We start from the raw sequence: 18,035 nt of genomic DNA on the forward strand, positions 1-18,035 counted from the left end.
AGTCATAATGCACATCCCTGCCTTGGGCTTTATTTTGTATCAGCAATGAGGCTCTGGGACAACTGCTCTTCACTCCTCAAGGAGCTAAAGGGTAAAACCTGTACTCAGGGGAATACAATTTTCTCTGGCACTAAAGCATGAATTACAATTTGAAGAACTTTTAGCAAAGAAACAGTATTTGGCGTTTGGAGGTTGGCTGCAGACTATGTGTAACTGAGTCAGTCTCATCTTTGCCCTGCAGAGGAACAGTCTGCAAAACTTCTTGGGTGGAGTGTGAACTCCCATTTTTTCCGTCTTCTCCTAACTGGCTGGTTGTCTGTGAAGACCATTAATGACAGATGTCCACCTTCCTTATTTCTGTGCCTCTAAGCTGTAGCACAGGAAGGGTGGCCAGCAAACATTGTAGTGGGACTTAGGTGCTGCTGTCAGGAAAGGAAAACCACAAATAGAAGGCAAAGATTGAAAAGGAAAAGGAGAGAAATAACATAATCTACCACATTTCTGCAAGAGGGCCTGCATTGCTCCATGCTTTTTGCACATTGAGGACCATACTGCCTGTAGAGGCAAACAAATACACATCAGACACATATGAGGTGCAAGACCAGGTCTTTGGGATGAATTTCTCCCTTAGCATCAAACAGCCTCGTTGCTGCAGAGGAAGGCAAGAAAGATGGGATGTAATGCTTAAGGAAAGCTTTTGGGCGAGACCTTAACAAAGATTAAATGAACCTCACTGTGGATTCCCACTTTTGAAAATGAAAGGATTCACGCTTGACAGGAGTTTGCCCATCTGTGTAATATGAGATGCAGGTGGCTGCCAGTGGTTCTGCAGGCTCCTGTTTTGACTCTATGAGTGCTATTGTCATGCGAGAAGGTGAAAGCTAAAAGGAAGAAGAAAGGGGCCTATGGCTTCAGAAACGTCCTTTTTCTGGAAAAGGATAAGTATGCAAACACAAAATAGTAAACAGTATGCAAAAATAAAATAATAAACATATCCCCAAAATAAGATTGAATTCTGCAATCTTTTTTTAAACCATACTTGAAAACATATGAGGAAGGGAAGAAAAAGGTAAAAGCCCAGAGCATAAATGCAGAAAGACATGGACGGACCCACTAGGAAGGGAAGTGTCACCACTGAAACATTGGTTGGCTTTCCTGGGGAACTCTGTGCTCCTGGAAATGCTTAATATAGGTACACCTTCACCAACGTAAGGAGTCTTGGCTTGGTGGCCAGAGGTCAGCCCTGTTGTTTTGGAGGTACTGTCCCACCCAGGGAGGTGTCTAAGGGGAAGCAGTTCACCTCTTGCTTGGTAGAGGAACAAGCTGTTTCTTTTCCCCTGAAGTGGGATTTGTGTGAAGCCACCATCACTCAGGAGCTCATGGGCTGGTCCAAGTCACTCTGGATAGGTTGACACAGGAGACAAGGAAGGAAGTGCAAGAAAACACACCCCTCAGACCGACATGTTGGCCACAGCCCTCTCGTACATGCGCTCCAAGATGCGGTGGATGCTAGCAAAGCTCGGCCGGTCGGCAGGCAGCTTGCTCCAGCAGAGACGCATCAGGTTGTAGAGCTCCAGGGGACAGTTGTCTGGGCAGGAGAGGACATTCCCATCCCTCACGTAGTAGATGACCTCTTCATGAGCCATCCCATAGTAGGGCTGCATGCCATAGGAGAAGATCTCCCACAGCACCACTCCATAGGCCCACACATCAGACTCTGTGGTGTAGCGGTTGTAGAAAATGGACTCGGGGGGCATCCAGCGGATGGGGATGGCATCATTCTCGTTTGCTTTGTAATAGTCAGCTGAATACATGTTCCTTGAAAGACCAAAATCGGCAATTTTGACCACCATGTTCTCCCCCACCAGACAGTTCCTGGTGGCCAAATCTCGGTGCACAAATTTGCGCTCAGAGAGGTATGCCATGCCAGCAGCAACCTGCTTGGCAATGCAGAGCTGGCTGGTGCAGCACAGTGCCAAGGGGTTAGGGAGGCGAATCCTTGTGTCCAGACTGCTGTGTACCAGGCTGCAGAGGTTGCGGGGCGAGCGGTCACGCAGGTACTCATTTAGATCCCCGTAGGCCATGTACTCGAACAGCAGGCACATCGGTTTCCCAACAGCACACACACCTGGAAGAGGATAGATACACCACACAGGTCACTTGGGTAACAAAGAGAGTTTCGCTGTGCAAAATCGAAAAGTTCCAAAAACGCTTACACGAAAGGGAGACTTTCAACAGCGCATGAAGAGCCAGGCAAAAAAGGTAACCGTGCAAATACCATCAAGTCTGCATGCATCCATCATGCGTGCTCTCTCTTAGAATCTCCTTCACAAGGGGTCTAATGCTGAGCTCTGTGGGAAATGTTAACCAATCATGCACTTGACTGATTTGTCTGGACATCCCAGGAAAAATATACACTTTTGGAGCTATGTTTAATTAAGAGCCAGATCATGCTTAAGTTAGCATTAACAGAAATATTTCCTCTTCCCAGGTGCAACTGAAAGGGCATATTTTCAGGAAGTAACCTTTATAGTTCTAATCATGTTATTTTTTAATTCTTTTATTTGTTGTCATTATTGTAGTAATTATTATAATTAGTACTAATACTAACACATAGATGCAATACATATGCAGAAAGGCTTCAAAAGTAATCACAAGAGGCATGTTCAAGGATTCAGTGAAATGCAAAGAAACTTCCACTCCAACCTCTTCTGGATTTTTCTCTTTTTTTTAAATAGCTCATGGAAAAAATGTCAGTTGCAGAAATTACTTTTGGCATGAAAGAGACTCAAAAATTAAAGAAAGACAAAGAAAAAGCAGACATCAGAAAGGAGACATTTTCCATATCTGACAGATGCAGAACCTAGTCCCACTGAAGGGCACATGCTTGGTTTTACATGAGCTTTATTGGTAGGCCAGCTTCAGTAGAAGACCACACTTCCACCAGTGTTACTGAGAATACACTGATATGGTAAAAATATTTGTGTGTCTCTCATTAAATTGCCAATGAGCAAAAGCCAAAATTTAAAATGTATGTGTTTTGCTTTCTTAGGGCCATCACTTAGCAACTGGTGATTCAACTTACTTTGAAATCAGAAATTCTGGCTGATAGCATAACATTTATATCTTTGAAGATAAATAGATATCTATTCCCAATGCGATGCAATCAGGATCTGACAAGCATGAGAAGTGTATGTGAGAGATTTACCATCTAAACGGTCTTCAACAATGTGGCTGTTTTCTCCACAGCCCCATAATGTGACACTAGTTTGTTCCTGTACCTTTGCCCTTTCCTGACCTAAAATGTGTTGACAATAAACACGAAGTTTATTTGAGTTTGAGGCATTTCCTGACTTTTTTTTTCTGTAGCCTAACTACCTGTATCAACCCAGATTTCCCAAAACTGTTGTTTATCTATTTCAAATCTAATTCAAAATTACTGAAATAAATTAAGATCTGAGCTATTTGCTCACAGGTATGAGATCTGCATACAACAACTTAGAGCAGGATTGCCAGGTGAAGGTGGCTGGCAGCAACTACTTCCAACAAAAATGGCAATTTACTGAAAGAAAATTTGGTCCACGGCTTTCTTCACAGAAGAATGCCGTATTTGCCAAGCTGCAACAACAAGACTTTCTAAAATAAAACAATAAAGCAAGGTTCCTTTCAGATGAGAAGGAAACGGGAAGGGGAAGGAAAAGGGGAAGGGGAAAGGACCATTTTTGTGGTTGGCTTTTTTTGTTCATTTGTTTAATTCTGTTTTTTTAATGGTGGTGAATGTTCAGACATCACAATAGTATGGGACCCATAAAGCTAACAAGACTGGTGACTGTGTTTTTTAAGTACCCACAAAATAAATCACAGCTCCAGGAAGTTCATGTCTTCACTGTAAGACATCTGTGTCAATGTTATTGAAGTGGAAGCAGAGCTAAGCAGCAAGATCGCCAACAGAATACTAAATGCAGCATGAGGAGAGTTTAATGTGATGCACCATCCTGTTAAGACAGCAGCATCAGACCCACATTTTGAGCCTCGTTTTGGTGGACAATTTATCAGAGCATACAATGGCACATAGAAAACGTCAGGTCTTTGCAGGAGGAATTTTCTCCTGCACTACCACTTGCATTTAGCTCCAGTCACTTGCACCACCAATAGCCCCACAGCAGATTTGCAGAAGGTGGCACCCTGTACATGGGTGCCTCACTGAGATACCTAAAAGCTTGACAATATTTGGATTGTCAAACTCTGCCATGAGAGCTGCTTCCCTCTGAAAGTCGGCCTGCATGTCTGCAGATGCTTCCTCCTTCAGCATTTTTACTGCCACCATTGTGAAAGGCTCATAGGGCAGCAACCCTGGGGCCCTGCAAGGAGACGAAAAAGAGGAAAGCATCAGTGGTGAATGCATACACTCTAAATGCAGGTTCTGTTTCTGATGCAAAAGGATGCACTGACAGAAAAAAAAAAAAAAAAAAAAAAGAAAAAGAAAAGAATTTTAAAAAATAAAGGGGAAGGCCCCAGCACCAACTAAAGGAATATTAAATATCATCCTCACCATTTGGACATGTCTGCATTGCATAATAGAGAGACATATCATTTAGTTCAATGGGGACTAAATCCAGTTTAACTTTTTTTGATTACTATTATTTCTGCTTACAGACTCATTACTGTGACTGGTAAAGACATAAATAAGTAACAGGCTGTTAAGCAACAACCTCTCCCTAGGTTGGAGGTCACACCCTAAAGTTTATAGAGGACAGGATGGACTCTTCAGTCCAGACAATTCACTTTTGGAGTGTAATGACTGAACTTACCAGAGTTAAAAATAAACCTATTTTATATGAAATTGATGAAATAGTCTCCTTTCTCCTACCTGGCACAATGGTGACTTTGGTACATCCATCTACTATTAAAGTGAAAATAACAATTACAGTAAGTATGTCCCCCTGGTTTTGTAAGGAAAACAGCCTTTTGTCACTATTTTTGTGTGTGTGTGTGTGTGTGGCATATCTGTCCCTGTAATTCAACAAGTTATAAACCCACTAGCTAATTTCAGCTGAACTTAATGTGGTGTAGCTGAGGTCTGTAGAAAATAGTCATACTCCTGCAAGTTTTGTGGAAATGTGTGACAGGACAGAAAGGACAAAGGATATCTGTGCCCTGTCTGAAGAACAAGGTAATGTGCAAATACACACATGTTGTGATACTGGTGAATCTTCAGCTAGAGCTTATAGACACAAATTCATAGGAAACAGAGCTTCCTGACTTAGGGCAATCATAGCCTTGTTTTCTTACCCACAAGTCACTGCACCCTCAAGATTAGTTAGATGGGCTTGCCAAAGAAGATTTAGGTGTAGCTGTTGCCAAAGAAGAATAACTTTCTACTTTTCAAACATGAATCAAACATCAAATGCACATTTTGTTGCCCAGGCAAACTCTTCCCAGGGGCCCTGAAGATAAAACACATTCCTTACAGGTAGCCAGCAAGAGCCCATGGAAAATAATGTCCATTTATGTGTCATGTTACTACACCAGCCCGACTTCCCTCCCATTGCTCAAATGCCAGGTCATTTTACTGCTCAGTAGCACCAAGAGGAGATTCCAATTTCCAAAGCAAACTTCCAGTTTCGTTGTCATTTACTTCAGACGTATGGCAGTTGCAACAGTTGTACTTGGATGCTGGAAATGTCAAATGTCAGTGGATGGCAGGGGGCCCTTCAGAAAGGAATCTCACAGGTGGCTGATCACAGCTGAAAAACTCAGGCAAGGAGGTCTGGCATGCCAGAGCAGAGGATCAGACTCCACACTTGTCTGCTACTGCCTCCATTGTGACAAAATGTCTTCCTTTTTTTTCCCATGGTGGCAGCAGTGTCCAGTAAAAATAGGAGGGATTTCATCTCTTCCAAACAGTCTCATAGATTACCACCCGTCACTGACTAGCAGACCCAGTGCAGTGCCAAAGCAGGGGCAGGCACAGTTTGGTCTTGCATGCTTTGAACAGAGAAACTCGCTCCAGGCTTATGTACACCCAACCAACTTCACTGAATCCTGTAGTGTAAACTAACCTAAATATAACTAAGTGAGATTAAGCTGCACAAAGTCTTTTATTTGGCCCTCAGGCAACAGCAAAAAATTTCACCCTTGGTATCTCATGCTAATTCAGCCCAGTTCTTAGCAGACCTGGGAAACTCACACTGATCTGGCAGAGACAGAAACTGTCTGAACTCTTGGCAGACCACTATCAAATTTGGCCCATTTGGTGCCCAAAAGTCAGTCTTTGCACAAAGAGCTGGGACACATCTGCAGGAGAGCAATGGGAAGCTGCTGCCTCTGCACCAGGAGAATTCAGGTGGAGGTCCAGGAAGTGACGTGTTTTCTAAAAAATACGTAAATTCTCCTCTAGAGAAAAAATAGGTTCATTTTCTTCTAGAACAAAGGAAGCAACCAAAGAAATTATCTTGGGTTTCCTTTCTTGCACTTAAATTCTGAGGAGAAATGTCCACTGTTTGTGGACAGGATGGATAGCCACAGTCCTTGACTGCTTCACCATCAATGGATTTATGCACCAGTGGCAGCATTTGGTTTTTAGGTACCTACCATTCAAAGAACTAACCAGTGGTGCAGTTAGGAATTTCACCCTGAGCCTACCTACAGAGGGTGCCTGACTTAAGTTCCAAGTCAGGTTTTCTTTCCAGAGCATGAAAGGAAATGAGTAGTTTGAACCTGAATTTGAGATTGACTCCTGTCCACATCTTCCTTGGCAGCACAGCTGGGTGACTTCTGTTAGATCATTAAATGATGCAATTAACATCTACTGAGTCTGGTGGAGACTCACCTTTTCCCTATCCTTTGGTTAAATTTGTATGTGGAAAGGAGAGTGCTCTGAACTAGCAGGGGCTCATTTTGTCATTCTTTTTTTCTGTTTTTCGGTTGGTTTTTTTGTTTGATTGGGGTTTGTTGTTGTTGTTGGGTTTGGAGGGGTTTTTTATTTATTTTTATCGATGTTGTTTTCTTGGGGTTTTTGGTTGGTTCATTGGTTGGGTTTTTGTAAGGGGTTTTTTTTGTTTGTTTTGATGGTTTTTCTGGTGGTTTGTTTTGTTTTGTTTTTTTTTTAAATTAACATCCCCACTGTTTTTCAGCTATATTTGAGACATCAGGTCAAAGAAACACCCTTTACAGATGGAGAGAACACCAGGAGACTTCTGCCAGGAAAATCCAACCTTAGAGACCTGCTTTGTCTCTTGCAGGAACAACGAGCTATACTTTTGCAGTGGAGGTCTACTAGCCTACTAGCTCAGCATCCAGGCTTTTAGGCAATCCTGGCCTGCGGTGTTAGCCTGGACAATACAGCTCCAGCTCTGGCAGAAAACTTGCATGCTGGTCTGCATTGAACTGTGTAAATCTGGTGCTCTGGTGGCTTATGCAGCCAGTGTGGTCCTCCCAGACACGGAGTCCAGGACCCAGTTGGAACTGACCTGAGCTAGGTCCTTTTTAAGCATGGTTACTTCCTCACCCTTTCCAGTGCAAAGCCATTCCTGGTGAAGACAGCAGCCTTTCAGGAGAAGCTAGTAAATGATAGCCAGACACTTCCTGTCCTAACATGTTGCTTGACCCAGGAGTGAGTAAACACTGAATCAGAACTCACAGCAAGCCAACTGGCAAAGGCATTGCTGGCGCTGTGTGCAGAGCTGTATTTACAGGAGAGGGAGAAACATGAGAGCAGGAGAAGTAAGAGTATTGCTAAACTTAGCTCGAGATGACCATTTAACACACGTAGGAAAGTACATTTTATCCTTCTGAGATGGGAAGGCAACGGTTTGAGTTGTGATAGCTTCAGTAACCTGTAAGGATACGCAGCTTGTGCTACTGGATCAGCAGTCTGCACTGATTCATCAGAGATGCACAGAAATACCAATGGCTTATTATAAGGAATTAAAATAATTATAAGTAATCATAAGGCCTTGGAAAAACTTTTGATAGAAATATTAATAAAAATAAGGAATTTCCTGAGAAGCAATATTTCTGTGGCTCCTTTCTTGAGCCGCAGAGAGCAGATGTTTCTCAGGGTATGGTACTCTCCACTTGGCAAATGCTGGATAACATCTGATGTTTTATTTTTCACCCCATCTCTTTTTCTGTCAGTTTCCACCATCAATAACAAAAAGGTTTAATTAAAAGAAATTGCAGCTCTGGGGTGGATGAAATCCACATAAAAGGTTCCTACACCACTTTAGCATTTGCTTAACCCAGCACTTTAGCAACATTTGAATGCCCCTTGAGAGGTCCTTCTTGATGTCCACGAGAGTCATTTCCAGCTCAGAAAGGTCTGAGCAGTGCTTATATCACATTAAAGTTCCCAGTGCAGGTCCAAAGTGGCGCTTGGCAGGAAGACTGTCTGCCCTGCTCACACATCACAGCATGATGAAGACTCCTGCCACATGAACAGGAAGGTGGTGCATTGCAAGGCACCCCGAGCACTGTGCTGAGGCTGGAACAAGAGCTGCCCTGTGCCCCTGCACCAGCTGGCGTGCAGTGCCCCACAGCTGTTGTGTAGTTTCTACAGTTTTGTTCTTGTTTCAAACTCAGATGCATTCGGCCATCCAGGCTAACAATCAATCACAGGCTAAGCATCTGTGACTTTCCCACTGCATGCCCTTTGAACTTTGTTATTTTTAGCTCACTCTGTATTAAACAAAAGTATGCCTGCATTTCTTCCATTAGAAATAATTTATCTCTTCATTAGAAAAATAAATCCATCACAGCTATTGAACCTTTTTCCCAGCTGCAACACATTTAACCTGAGCATAGCTCATTTCCTAGTAGATACTCTAACAGCATAACTATAAACATTAAAAATATCTGCATTATGATTGCTTTTTGCAAGGAGAGGCCTTTGTCTTTGAAGTCAACAGAAGCAGTTTCACCAGGCACATCTTGACCCATGGTGGGATTCCGATATTTCCCTGGGTTTTTTTGAGGTCATCGTAGACTACTCCAAATACAGCTACAAAATCAGCCACATCCCCTACTTGTTAACTGTAAAGGACTGTCCTGAGTAAGCATGAAACTAGACAGTCTCTAACACTTGCTTGTAGGAATTTGGAGATGAGACGTCATGAGGAAACCAGTCCAAAGATTGTCCTGAAGAAATTACGGATTCTGTCAAGACTGTCAAGACACCTTCCATCCACCTTAGTCTAGGAAGGATTGGGTTCATCTTTAGGTTTGTCAGTTAAAGATTTTTCACATTTCAAGAAGTGCACGATCTCACATCCCGTGAGACTTAACAGAACTGGAATTTCAACTAATGCTTCAAATTTAAAACAGGTAACAATGGCTGCAACTTCCAAAAATGAAAAGTGAATAACTAAAGGGGACCCTTTAGAAGACAAGAAGATAAGGGGAATAATTTGTATGTCTCAAACAACGATAGCCAGATGGCTATGGAGCCAACCAAGTTGTTGTGGCTGGAGAAGGGTGCCATATGGAGCTAGGACAGCATTTTTCTGGGACAAACATCCTTGTTCTGGCTCCTGGATATAAGCACAACACCATACAGCACAGGCATAGGAATGAGGTCAAGAAGCAGACATGGACTGTAGTGTGGGATCAAGACCATCCAAGGCCCCTAAAGCTCTCTGACCCATTTCCAGAAGAAAGAAGAAGAAGAAAGAAGAAGAAGAAAGAAGTTCTGGAAGAACGGACTGTGCATGCTAACTTATTTGCATAAAAGTAAGAAATTTATCTACAGGGCGGGGAAACTTATCTATAAAAAGGTAACCCTAAAAATCCTGTGTGCGTGCACCCTAAGACCCTAAACATCCCATCAGCTGAAATGATGCTGGAGTCAGGGCTGGTGATGTCTCTTTCTTCCTTTCTTCCTTTCTTTCTCTCTTCCCCTCTTTCATACGTATCTCTTTATCTCCCTTCCTTTTCACGCTACCCCTTTATTCAAAACCCTCTACTGTGTGCTTATATAAAAGGTTAGGGACTATAACATACCAATTTCCATGCCAGGTATGTAATTCACTCATAAAAATTTGTAAGCTTTTGTGGACCCCTCTGACTTTTGTTGTTCCTTTCAGCCACAAGCATCTACAAATCTTAGGTCTGCCCTTCCCCTTAAGATTGGGACACCATAGACGCACACAAAAAAACCTCTATTGGCCTAGGTTGGGTTGGTTTTTAGGGGATTTTTTGGGTTGTTTTGGCTTTGTCACTGAATCAAAGTGAAACTCGGTTAGGACTGAACTGTAGCATGACACATTGCCTTCTGTGGTAATTGTTGTCCAGTGTTGGTGTTATAATGGAGGTTACCACACACAGCTTGCAAATACTGGGAAATGCAAAAATTTCACAATAGGTCACATGTCACAGGCAATACTCGGCAAAAACAATGATGATAAATTTAGCTAAACTTTTACATTACGCTTTGGTATGTGTGTGAAGCATTACATCTACTAGAGAATAGAACAAAAAAGTAATTTGTGACTAAAGTTCAACAAATATCAACAGATAGCAGAGGACAACAGAAACAATTATTCAAACCTGAGTGTACCATTTGGTACACATGCATTTGATCTTGGTTTGAGTGAAAGAATGGATGAATGAGTGATTTCCAGTGCCAATTTTTCAGAGGTACCTCCAGATAAAGAGAACTCACACAGAGCCTGCTTACCTGGCTTGGAAGACTCTCCCAAATGCTCCTTCCCCAATATCTCTCACATATTCTATATTGTTCCTGGGATACTCCAGGCTAAGCAATTTTGGATTGAGGAGAAGGGGCATGCGCTGATACATTGGGTTGGGGTGCAGCCGGTCCAGAAGTAGTTCAGAGGGCAGAGTGGTGAGCGTTGGTGTCTCAGACTCTCTGAAACAAGGGAGTGGTTTTCGGTCAGTGTGTGCACAGCCTTCAACCAGAACATAATTAGCTGCCTCTCCTCCTGGGCTTATTTCTTCCAGGATGGAAAAGGAAGGTACAGCAGGGCTACTGCAAGAGCCTTGCAGCAATGTGTCTTGCTGTGTTCCCAGTCACCAGGCCACCTTCAGCTCTGGCACAGGAGTTCGCCAGAACTTGCATGGGCTGCCACAGGCAAAGAGAGGGCTACTCCCCCCTACCAGGCATTTGCAGGACTTTGCTCTCAGAAACAGGCAAGCCCTCTTTCAAAGTATCATTTCTTGCATTGAATTAATTCTCAAGCTTTACCTTTTTTTGGATTTCCACTGCTTTCGGTGACGGCAGCAAACCAGGGTGACAATGCCGAAGATCACGACCAGAGCAAAGCTGGAGATAATCGAGATGATGACAGTCATGGAGTACGTAGGGGAAAAGGGAGGAGAAGGGGGGAGATTTAGAGTCTCTCCATTTGGTTTTCTTGTTCCTAGTGACAGCAATGCTGTAACGCAAACAAAATCAGAGGGTTATGCCTCTGCTGGTTTATAGAGCTTTCTCTAAGAGGAATTTATGGAGTCAACCTGATGTCCTGGGAATTACTGACACTACAGATACATCCAAATGACTGCATGAGAGAACAATACTATGGAAGCCTGGCTTGCAGGAACCAAAACACACTTGTTCTTGCCAAATGTGAAAATCCAGGATCTGGTAAAGAGCAAGACGCAGTTCTCATTCAACTGGGAACACAGTTTTGGTATGGAATGATTGCAAGAGTTACAGATGGAAGATCACATTTGATGGCCTCAACAGTATTCAAATATAGTTATGTCTGCACTGGGAAAGATCAATGGTCTACAATGTGAACCACAATGTATCATGTGTCCTAAAAGGAATCTGCAGGGAGGAGTGTAAGACCAAGTAAGTACACAGTGATACTTTCCTGAAATATCCTCTTGCCTCTAACAATTTACGTCTCAGTGTCTTTATGGGGCAAATATGGAAAACACACTTGGCTTTATCCTTAGGGGAAAAAATCACATAACTACCTGCTGAGTACTTTCTGAGACATTCTAGAAAATGGTGCTCTGTATATGCAGTGATTGAGAACAGAAAGAAATTTAAACTCTCCTTTTTAAGGCCAGCTAAACTGAAAATGACCTGTGTTCACTTATGTCCATGAAACCCCTGTTCTCTGTGCAAGAAAAATTGTCTTATTTCCAAGCACTGAGATCCAAAAACTGTGAATCTCGGACAAAATACTTTTCAAAAATTATTCTGTTGTTTGGACAAGAAATAGCAGAAACATTTAGTTTCAACATTGGAGAGAAAAGATGTTTCCATCTTTTGAAAAATTTTTTTTTTAGTTAAAATTGGTTTTTATATTATTGAAAAAAAAAATCACCCAAAATAAAACAACTTTGAAAAACAGTCCAAAACCCTACCTTCAAAACACAGTGTGGTAAATCCATTTTTCAGAATACCACAGGAAATTTTATTCCATCCTTTGGCATTTATATTATCTAGGGTAAGGTGTTCAATTTGCCTGTCTTCATTTTCCTCTCTTTAGGGGCACATTATACCTTCTGGTCAAAAATGCTGAGTGAATCTTTGAGGAGACCCAGAACTAGCTGAATCCAGAAGGAGGAACAGGTTGGTATACTCAGGACGCAAACACCTCTTGTGGCCCCAAAACAACCACAGTGGCAGAAATCATAGATTTGAGTTGCCTACCATTTCCACAGGGAGGCACGCTGCAGTATTCCCAGGTCACGGCTGGGTCTTTTGTGTAGCACCAGGGACGCTCATTCTCACCTCCTGGGTTGCGACAGTAATTCTCAGCATCAGACAGCTCAGGAAAAACCTGAGGAGTCCTCCTGTGCAAGTGGGGAGCCTTGGGGGAGGAAGCAAATTGGATTAGTGTTTAAGTATAATTTTTCATGCAGTTATTAGTAAAATACAAGCAAATAAAACAGTGAGTGAAGACAGGCAGAACTTTTCTTGAGGTAGCCTGACAGAATGACAGAGAATGCATCTTGGCACAGGAAGGGGAACATGCAGATTGAAACATGATGAGATTGTGAAACACCAGTGAACTCAAGAATGAAGGCAACCTGTCCCCTGCTCAGCCCTTCCACTGAGACTGGGCTGCCTGGCTCTGGGAAACATGTTGGAAAAGCAGACCTTGAGCACAGCTCTCAGTTTGGTGGATGTCACACCAGTGCGCACCTGGTCACTCCACTTCTGGCAGGGAATGCCAGAGGCCGTGATGTTGGCCCAGCCCTGGTAAAACTGGCCATTGCCACTGTAGCAAGTCCCTGGGAAGGAAAAAAAAAAAAAAACAACAAAAAAAACCACAAAAACATTAGATCAAGGACTCACAAGAATAAATTTCATGTCCTTACATTAGAGCATGTGAAAATTAGCACCAGATCTAAAGCACATAACAAGACAAGACAACTGCAGGCTCGGCACTGCTTAGCCTCTTGTTTACACTTAAATGGATTTTGAGCTCAATGCATAAGATCAAATCTGGTAAAACTTCAAAGAGAGAACAGGAGCTCTTTCAGATTGAGAAAACAGGCCATATGCCTGTAATGGTTGAGCTGTGACTACCTCATGCACAGCACTTCCACACAGAAAGTGCAGGTAGAACCACACTGAACCCACCCGTGCCAAACCAAGGCAGAAAGCAAATTGCAGCACCAGTTCCATGATTCACAGCCTACACTCTTAGAGGGAGACTACTAATAGGAATATGGCCATATTCCTCTTGTAAATAGCAGAGGGCTGGGATACATAAAGTCCCATGGTGGTATCCCTTCTCCTGCTTCTGTACAATGCTTGTCCTCTTTGAATATTTGGAGACAGTCTGTGGTTTCCAGCATATGTGGAAACCATACACTGAAGGCAACTATGATCTGAAAGAATAGTATCAGTATAAAAACAATGTTCTTTCTAATAAGGAATGTATAGTTCACTTTCCATACACAAGGCTTGTTCCGGCTGCAGAAAAATTAAGCAGAAAATCTTGAGAGGATTTTACTACAGGAATTTGGATAAATGTAGACACCACCTGTCTTCATAGGAGAGTTTAATGCATGCTGGCATAATCTAGGAACCAGGAGGACAGCATAGGAGATGCAGCCTTACACACTTCAACACATGGTGGATAATCTTTTGTAAACTCGGCTGAGCAGGGGCCAGCATTCTGATTGACAGCATGCATTAGGGTCCGCTGCATTGTTAACCTTGTTAGACAAACTAACAAGCCAGCAAATACTGTTGTCATAATTTTATTTTCTATTACGGTCATAAACTTGCAGCTCAGGAAAAACAAAAAAAAAGAAAAGCAAGAGGAAAACTGATGTGTTCTAAAATAATGATTTTTAAGCAAATATTTTTCAGTATCATGTAAACTCTTTATAAGTTTTCATCCAAATTTGAGGCAAGGCTGTGTGTTTTAATTTATCCCTGCAGATTATCCTGTTTCTCCTGTAGGAGGACCATAGTCCATGCACTATGATGACTATCTGCTCTTTTCTTTTTGCATCACCCACTGCACTCAGGATTGCAGTTATATTTTGTTATAGATCCTTAGTTTTCTGAAGTTTCAGCAGGCATCAGGCACTACACATGAGTAGGTAGAAAAACCACCATTGAATAGTTTGCTCCAGGTGAGTGAGCTTAAACAAAGGATCAAGTTCCTGTAACCCAAGACATCCAAACATCCCAGTATAGAAATGACTGTGGACTTCACAAGAACACTTAAACCCATCACAAATACAAAGTAAAATGCTCTAAAATGGACTTCTTTGACTGATATGTAAATAACATTTATGGCTCACATCTGCAACAACCTAGCATCCCCCACATAACATAGCTCAGCAAAGGTGTAAAATCTTGTTAAGCTGCCCTGGTACATCCTTGTGTGCCTGAGCCCAGAATTTTACATGTCTCTCATTCAAAGGAAAAGAAAGCAATGCCTGGAACATGCCTCATGATGAATATGAAAAAGATTTCTGCAGAGATCTGAAATAAATATAAGTGTGCCACCCTAGAGGATCAATGTGGAGAGTTTTAGGGTTAACAACACCACTAAGGAAGCAACCCTGAGTCCTTTGTACTCTGGAAAATGCAGATGCTTTCCTAGATGGTCTTGCTACAATGAGGACAGGGAGAATAATAAAGGTGGTCCATCTGAATTACAATGAATAATTTGATGGCAAGCTAGAGGACAGTTTGGTTCATGTTTCCCAAACCCTTGTGCACACAACAGAGGCTCTAAAGTAAAAAAGAGGGGGCAATATTACTAAAATGTTACTGTTATGTCTTCCTGATTCATGACTGAATATTGCACATCTGTGCAATGCCACTCCAGGAAAATGCTGTGAAAGCTGAACAGAAAGGTCATGCCTTTACGCAGAACACAGAAACTATGTCCTGAAGTTGCAAACATCTCAGGGGAGTCTGAAACCACCCCATGAATGCACCACTCATTGGCTGGCACTGCTGTCTTGAGGTCCTTGCATCAGGGAGGGGATGGCTACACCTGAAGGCTGTAGGCACTAGGTAGCACTGATGGAGAGATTCTTCTTTTTTTTCCAGTGAGACAACTTCAGTGGCTGAGCTTGAAACTGCAATTGTGTGTCTGTGGAAGAGCTAGATGTGAGTGTTTCAGCCATGACCAGCAGCAGGGTGAGAGGCTAACAGAAGTCATAGCAGCACCACAGGAGATGTCTTGGTCTTACCATTGGTCATAGGGAGGTCACATGAGAAACAGCCAGAATTCAGAGGTAATTTGAGGAAAGTGAGCCAGACTTCAGAGATAATTTGAGGAAAGTGCTGAGACCTTTTGGGTATTAAGGTCTTGCAAGGCCAGCCTGACATAGGTAACCCAGTGTGTAGCAGCATATAAGGCTAGGATAACCTCAGCAGCAGTATCAGAAATACCAAATATGGGTAAAGCAGAACTAGAAGCAATTGGTAGAGAGAAAAGGAAACAGCTGAAGCGGAATGTACCACCTAAAAGCACCATTCCACTCCCACCATCTTCAAAAGTTACCAGCACGTATTTCCCCCAGACTCTGAAGAGCTGGAAATGTGTTTCCCCATGCTTTGGATGTGGTAACTCAGGCATTTCCTGGTAATCACCCAAATTCAGCCAGTCAGGCCAGAGAAAAACACAAAATTACTGTGCAAATTGCGTATTCAATGAAGAATATCATGTCCACCTTTAAAAATACAGAACCTGGAGCAGTCTACTTACTGGTTATATTCTCCTTCTTAAAATCTGTAAAAAGAAAAGACAAGATGTAAGGAGGGATTGTCCAGGATGTAGTATAAGTGGATGCTTACTTAGGAGCATGTTATAGGAAAAAGTTCTCACCCTAGCAGTGTTTAAACAACTTGTTTCTTTGCAAAGGCACCCGAATGGCAATTTTGCCATCATTAAGACTGTTTTATGAAATTGTTATGATCTTCTCAATAAGGATCCAGGTTTTACTTACTTGAGAGATTTTTCCCACACCCCAGTTGGGTGAGACAAGCAATCATCCAATGCAGCTGCCACAATTCCATGCACAGGTGCTGACAGGACCGTACCCATTATTAGCTTTTACTTTAGCTGCAAGTTATGGATCTCATCCTTCCCCCCTCCCTTACCAAGAACACAGGTCTCTGGACAATGGGCAGCATGCGCCACCTTACCAAAGAAAGGGATGTGGGTGCAGGAGCTGGGGTCCTCATGCAGGCTGGGCAGTCTGTTGCATTCAGGAAGAGTGAGCAACATCAGCCCTGGCTTGTAAATCCCCTTCTGAGAGTTTTCCTCCATTGAGAGCCATTCCTTAAAGCAGTAGAGATCCTTTACAGCAAGGCAATTCTCTCTACATTATTTTGCAAAAAACAGTGAAATACAGCAGTCAATAGCTTGATAACAATAGCTGCACTTAGCTGGGATAGGCAGGGGTTATGCAGGCTGACAGAAATCCATTAATAGAGTCACACATCTTTAAAGCCAGTCTGTCTGGCTCATAAACCATAAAGGAAACTGTATGAAATGTAAGAGCTTCCTTTAGGAAACAAACAAAACCACATTTTTAATAAAGCGGGGTTATGCTCAAGACACAACTAACATCACAGTCTGTGAGGAGTTCATTCTCATCTTTTCATACAGATTTTTTGATGTTGTCTACTAGTAAACATCAGAGAATCATAGAATGACTTGGGTTGGAAGACACCTCAAAAATAATTTAGTTTCAACCCCCCTGCCATAGGCAGGGACACCTTACACTAGACCAGGTTGCTCCAAGCCCCATCCAACCTGGCCTTGGGTGCTTCCAGGGATGAGGCATCCACAACTTCTCTGGGAAACCTCTTCCAGTGCCTCACCACACTTACAATGAAGAATTCTACATCACACCTAATCCAAACCTACTCTCTTTCAGTTTGAAGACATTCCCCCTTGTCCTGTCATTACATGCTCCTGCAAATAGCCTCTCACATGTCTGAAGTTTGAAATTTTCAGTACATTTTGAAAATCTCACCTGTCTTTTCTAAATTAACATGTCATTTATTAAAAGCAAGAAATAAGCTGCAATTCTTATTTACCTTAAATTAAATATTTGCCTGTATTTTTAATGTCACAGAATCACTCATTCAATTATCTTCTTTTCTCCACAGACAACTTTCTCTTTTTTCTCTGTCAGCTCTCTGCAGTAAAAGCTTTAGAATGCCTGGCAAAAAAGAGACTTGTCTATGTATTACCTACCACATAACAATGTGAAACATCCACTGACAAGAAGTACTTTGGATGTTTAAATGGGCCTTACATGAGAAAGTCTTTGTGAAGAAGGGCAAGGCAGAAATACCTGCTCTAGGGAAGAAAGGGAACGGAAGGCTTGGGAAGGTTTGGGAAGGGAAAGGAAGAAATTTCAGGAAATTTCAGGAAATTTCAGGAAATTTCAGGAAATTTCAGGAAATTTCAGGAAAGGAAATTTCAGGAAAGGAAATTTCAGGAAAGGAAAGGAAATTTCAGGAAAGGAAAGGAAATTTCAGGAAAGGAAATTTCAGGAAAGGAAATTTCAGAAAAGGAAATTTCAGGAAAGGAAAGGAAATTTCAGGAAATTTCAGGAAAGGAAAGGAA

The 18,035-nt window shown here is 42.2% G+C and overlaps 2 protein-coding genes across 2 annotated transcripts in view; one reads left to right on the plus strand and one right to left on the minus strand.

Annotated features, from left to right (window-relative positions):
• LPAR1 (lysophosphatidic acid receptor 1) overlaps nucleotides 1-7,245 on the plus strand; it is a 115,324-nt gene extending 108,079 nt beyond the window's left edge. Inside the window, exon 4 of the mRNA XM_039380407.1 lies at nucleotides 7,137-7,245. Within this exon, the coding sequence (XP_039236341.1) occupies nucleotides 7,137-7,222 (86 nt within the window). The 3' untranslated portion in view covers nucleotides 7,223-7,245. The remainder of the gene's footprint in view (nucleotides 1-7,136) is intronic.
• On the minus strand, nucleotides 1,002-16,776 carry LOC114001703 (muscle, skeletal receptor tyrosine protein kinase). Its single transcript, XM_027747068.2, has 8 exons — nucleotides 16,601-16,776; nucleotides 16,161-16,184; nucleotides 13,121-13,209; nucleotides 12,626-12,785; nucleotides 11,204-11,393; nucleotides 10,676-10,867; nucleotides 4,213-4,361; nucleotides 1,002-2,128 (listed from the first exon to the last, which is right to left on the minus strand). Exons 1-8 carry the CDS (start codon nucleotides 16,722-16,724, stop codon nucleotides 1,452-1,454), a joined length of 1,605 nt encoding a protein of 534 aa, XP_027602869.1. The 5' UTR covers nucleotides 16,725-16,776; the 3' UTR covers nucleotides 1,002-1,451.
• Between the last annotated feature and the right edge of the window lie 1,259 nt (nucleotides 16,777-18,035).

Source organism: Pipra filicauda, unplaced genomic scaffold (genome assembly GCF_003945595.2).
Source record: "Pipra filicauda isolate LSUMZ 115617 unplaced genomic scaffold, ASM394559v2 scaffold194_size2289513_pilon, whole genome shotgun sequence".
NCBI lineage: Eukaryota > Metazoa > Chordata > Aves > Passeriformes > Pipridae > Pipra > Pipra filicauda.

What these genes read in the sequence shown, in the direction of transcription:
- LOC114001703 (XM_027747068.2), bottom strand. Translation starts at nt 16,724, where the DNA reads ATGGAGGAAAACTCTCAGAAGGGGATTTACAAGCCAGGGCTGATGTTG. An exon ending in GGGAGAGTCTTCCAAGCCAG is followed by an intron (nt 4,362 to 10,675) that starts GTAAGCAGGCTC and finishes GTCTCCTTGCAG; the next exon opens with GGCCCCAGGGTTGCTGCCCT. An exon ending in AAATATTGTCAAGCTTTTAG is followed by an intron (nt 2,129 to 4,212) that starts GTATCTCAGTGA and finishes ATCCTCTTCCAG; the next exon opens with GTGTGTGTGCTGTTGGGAAA.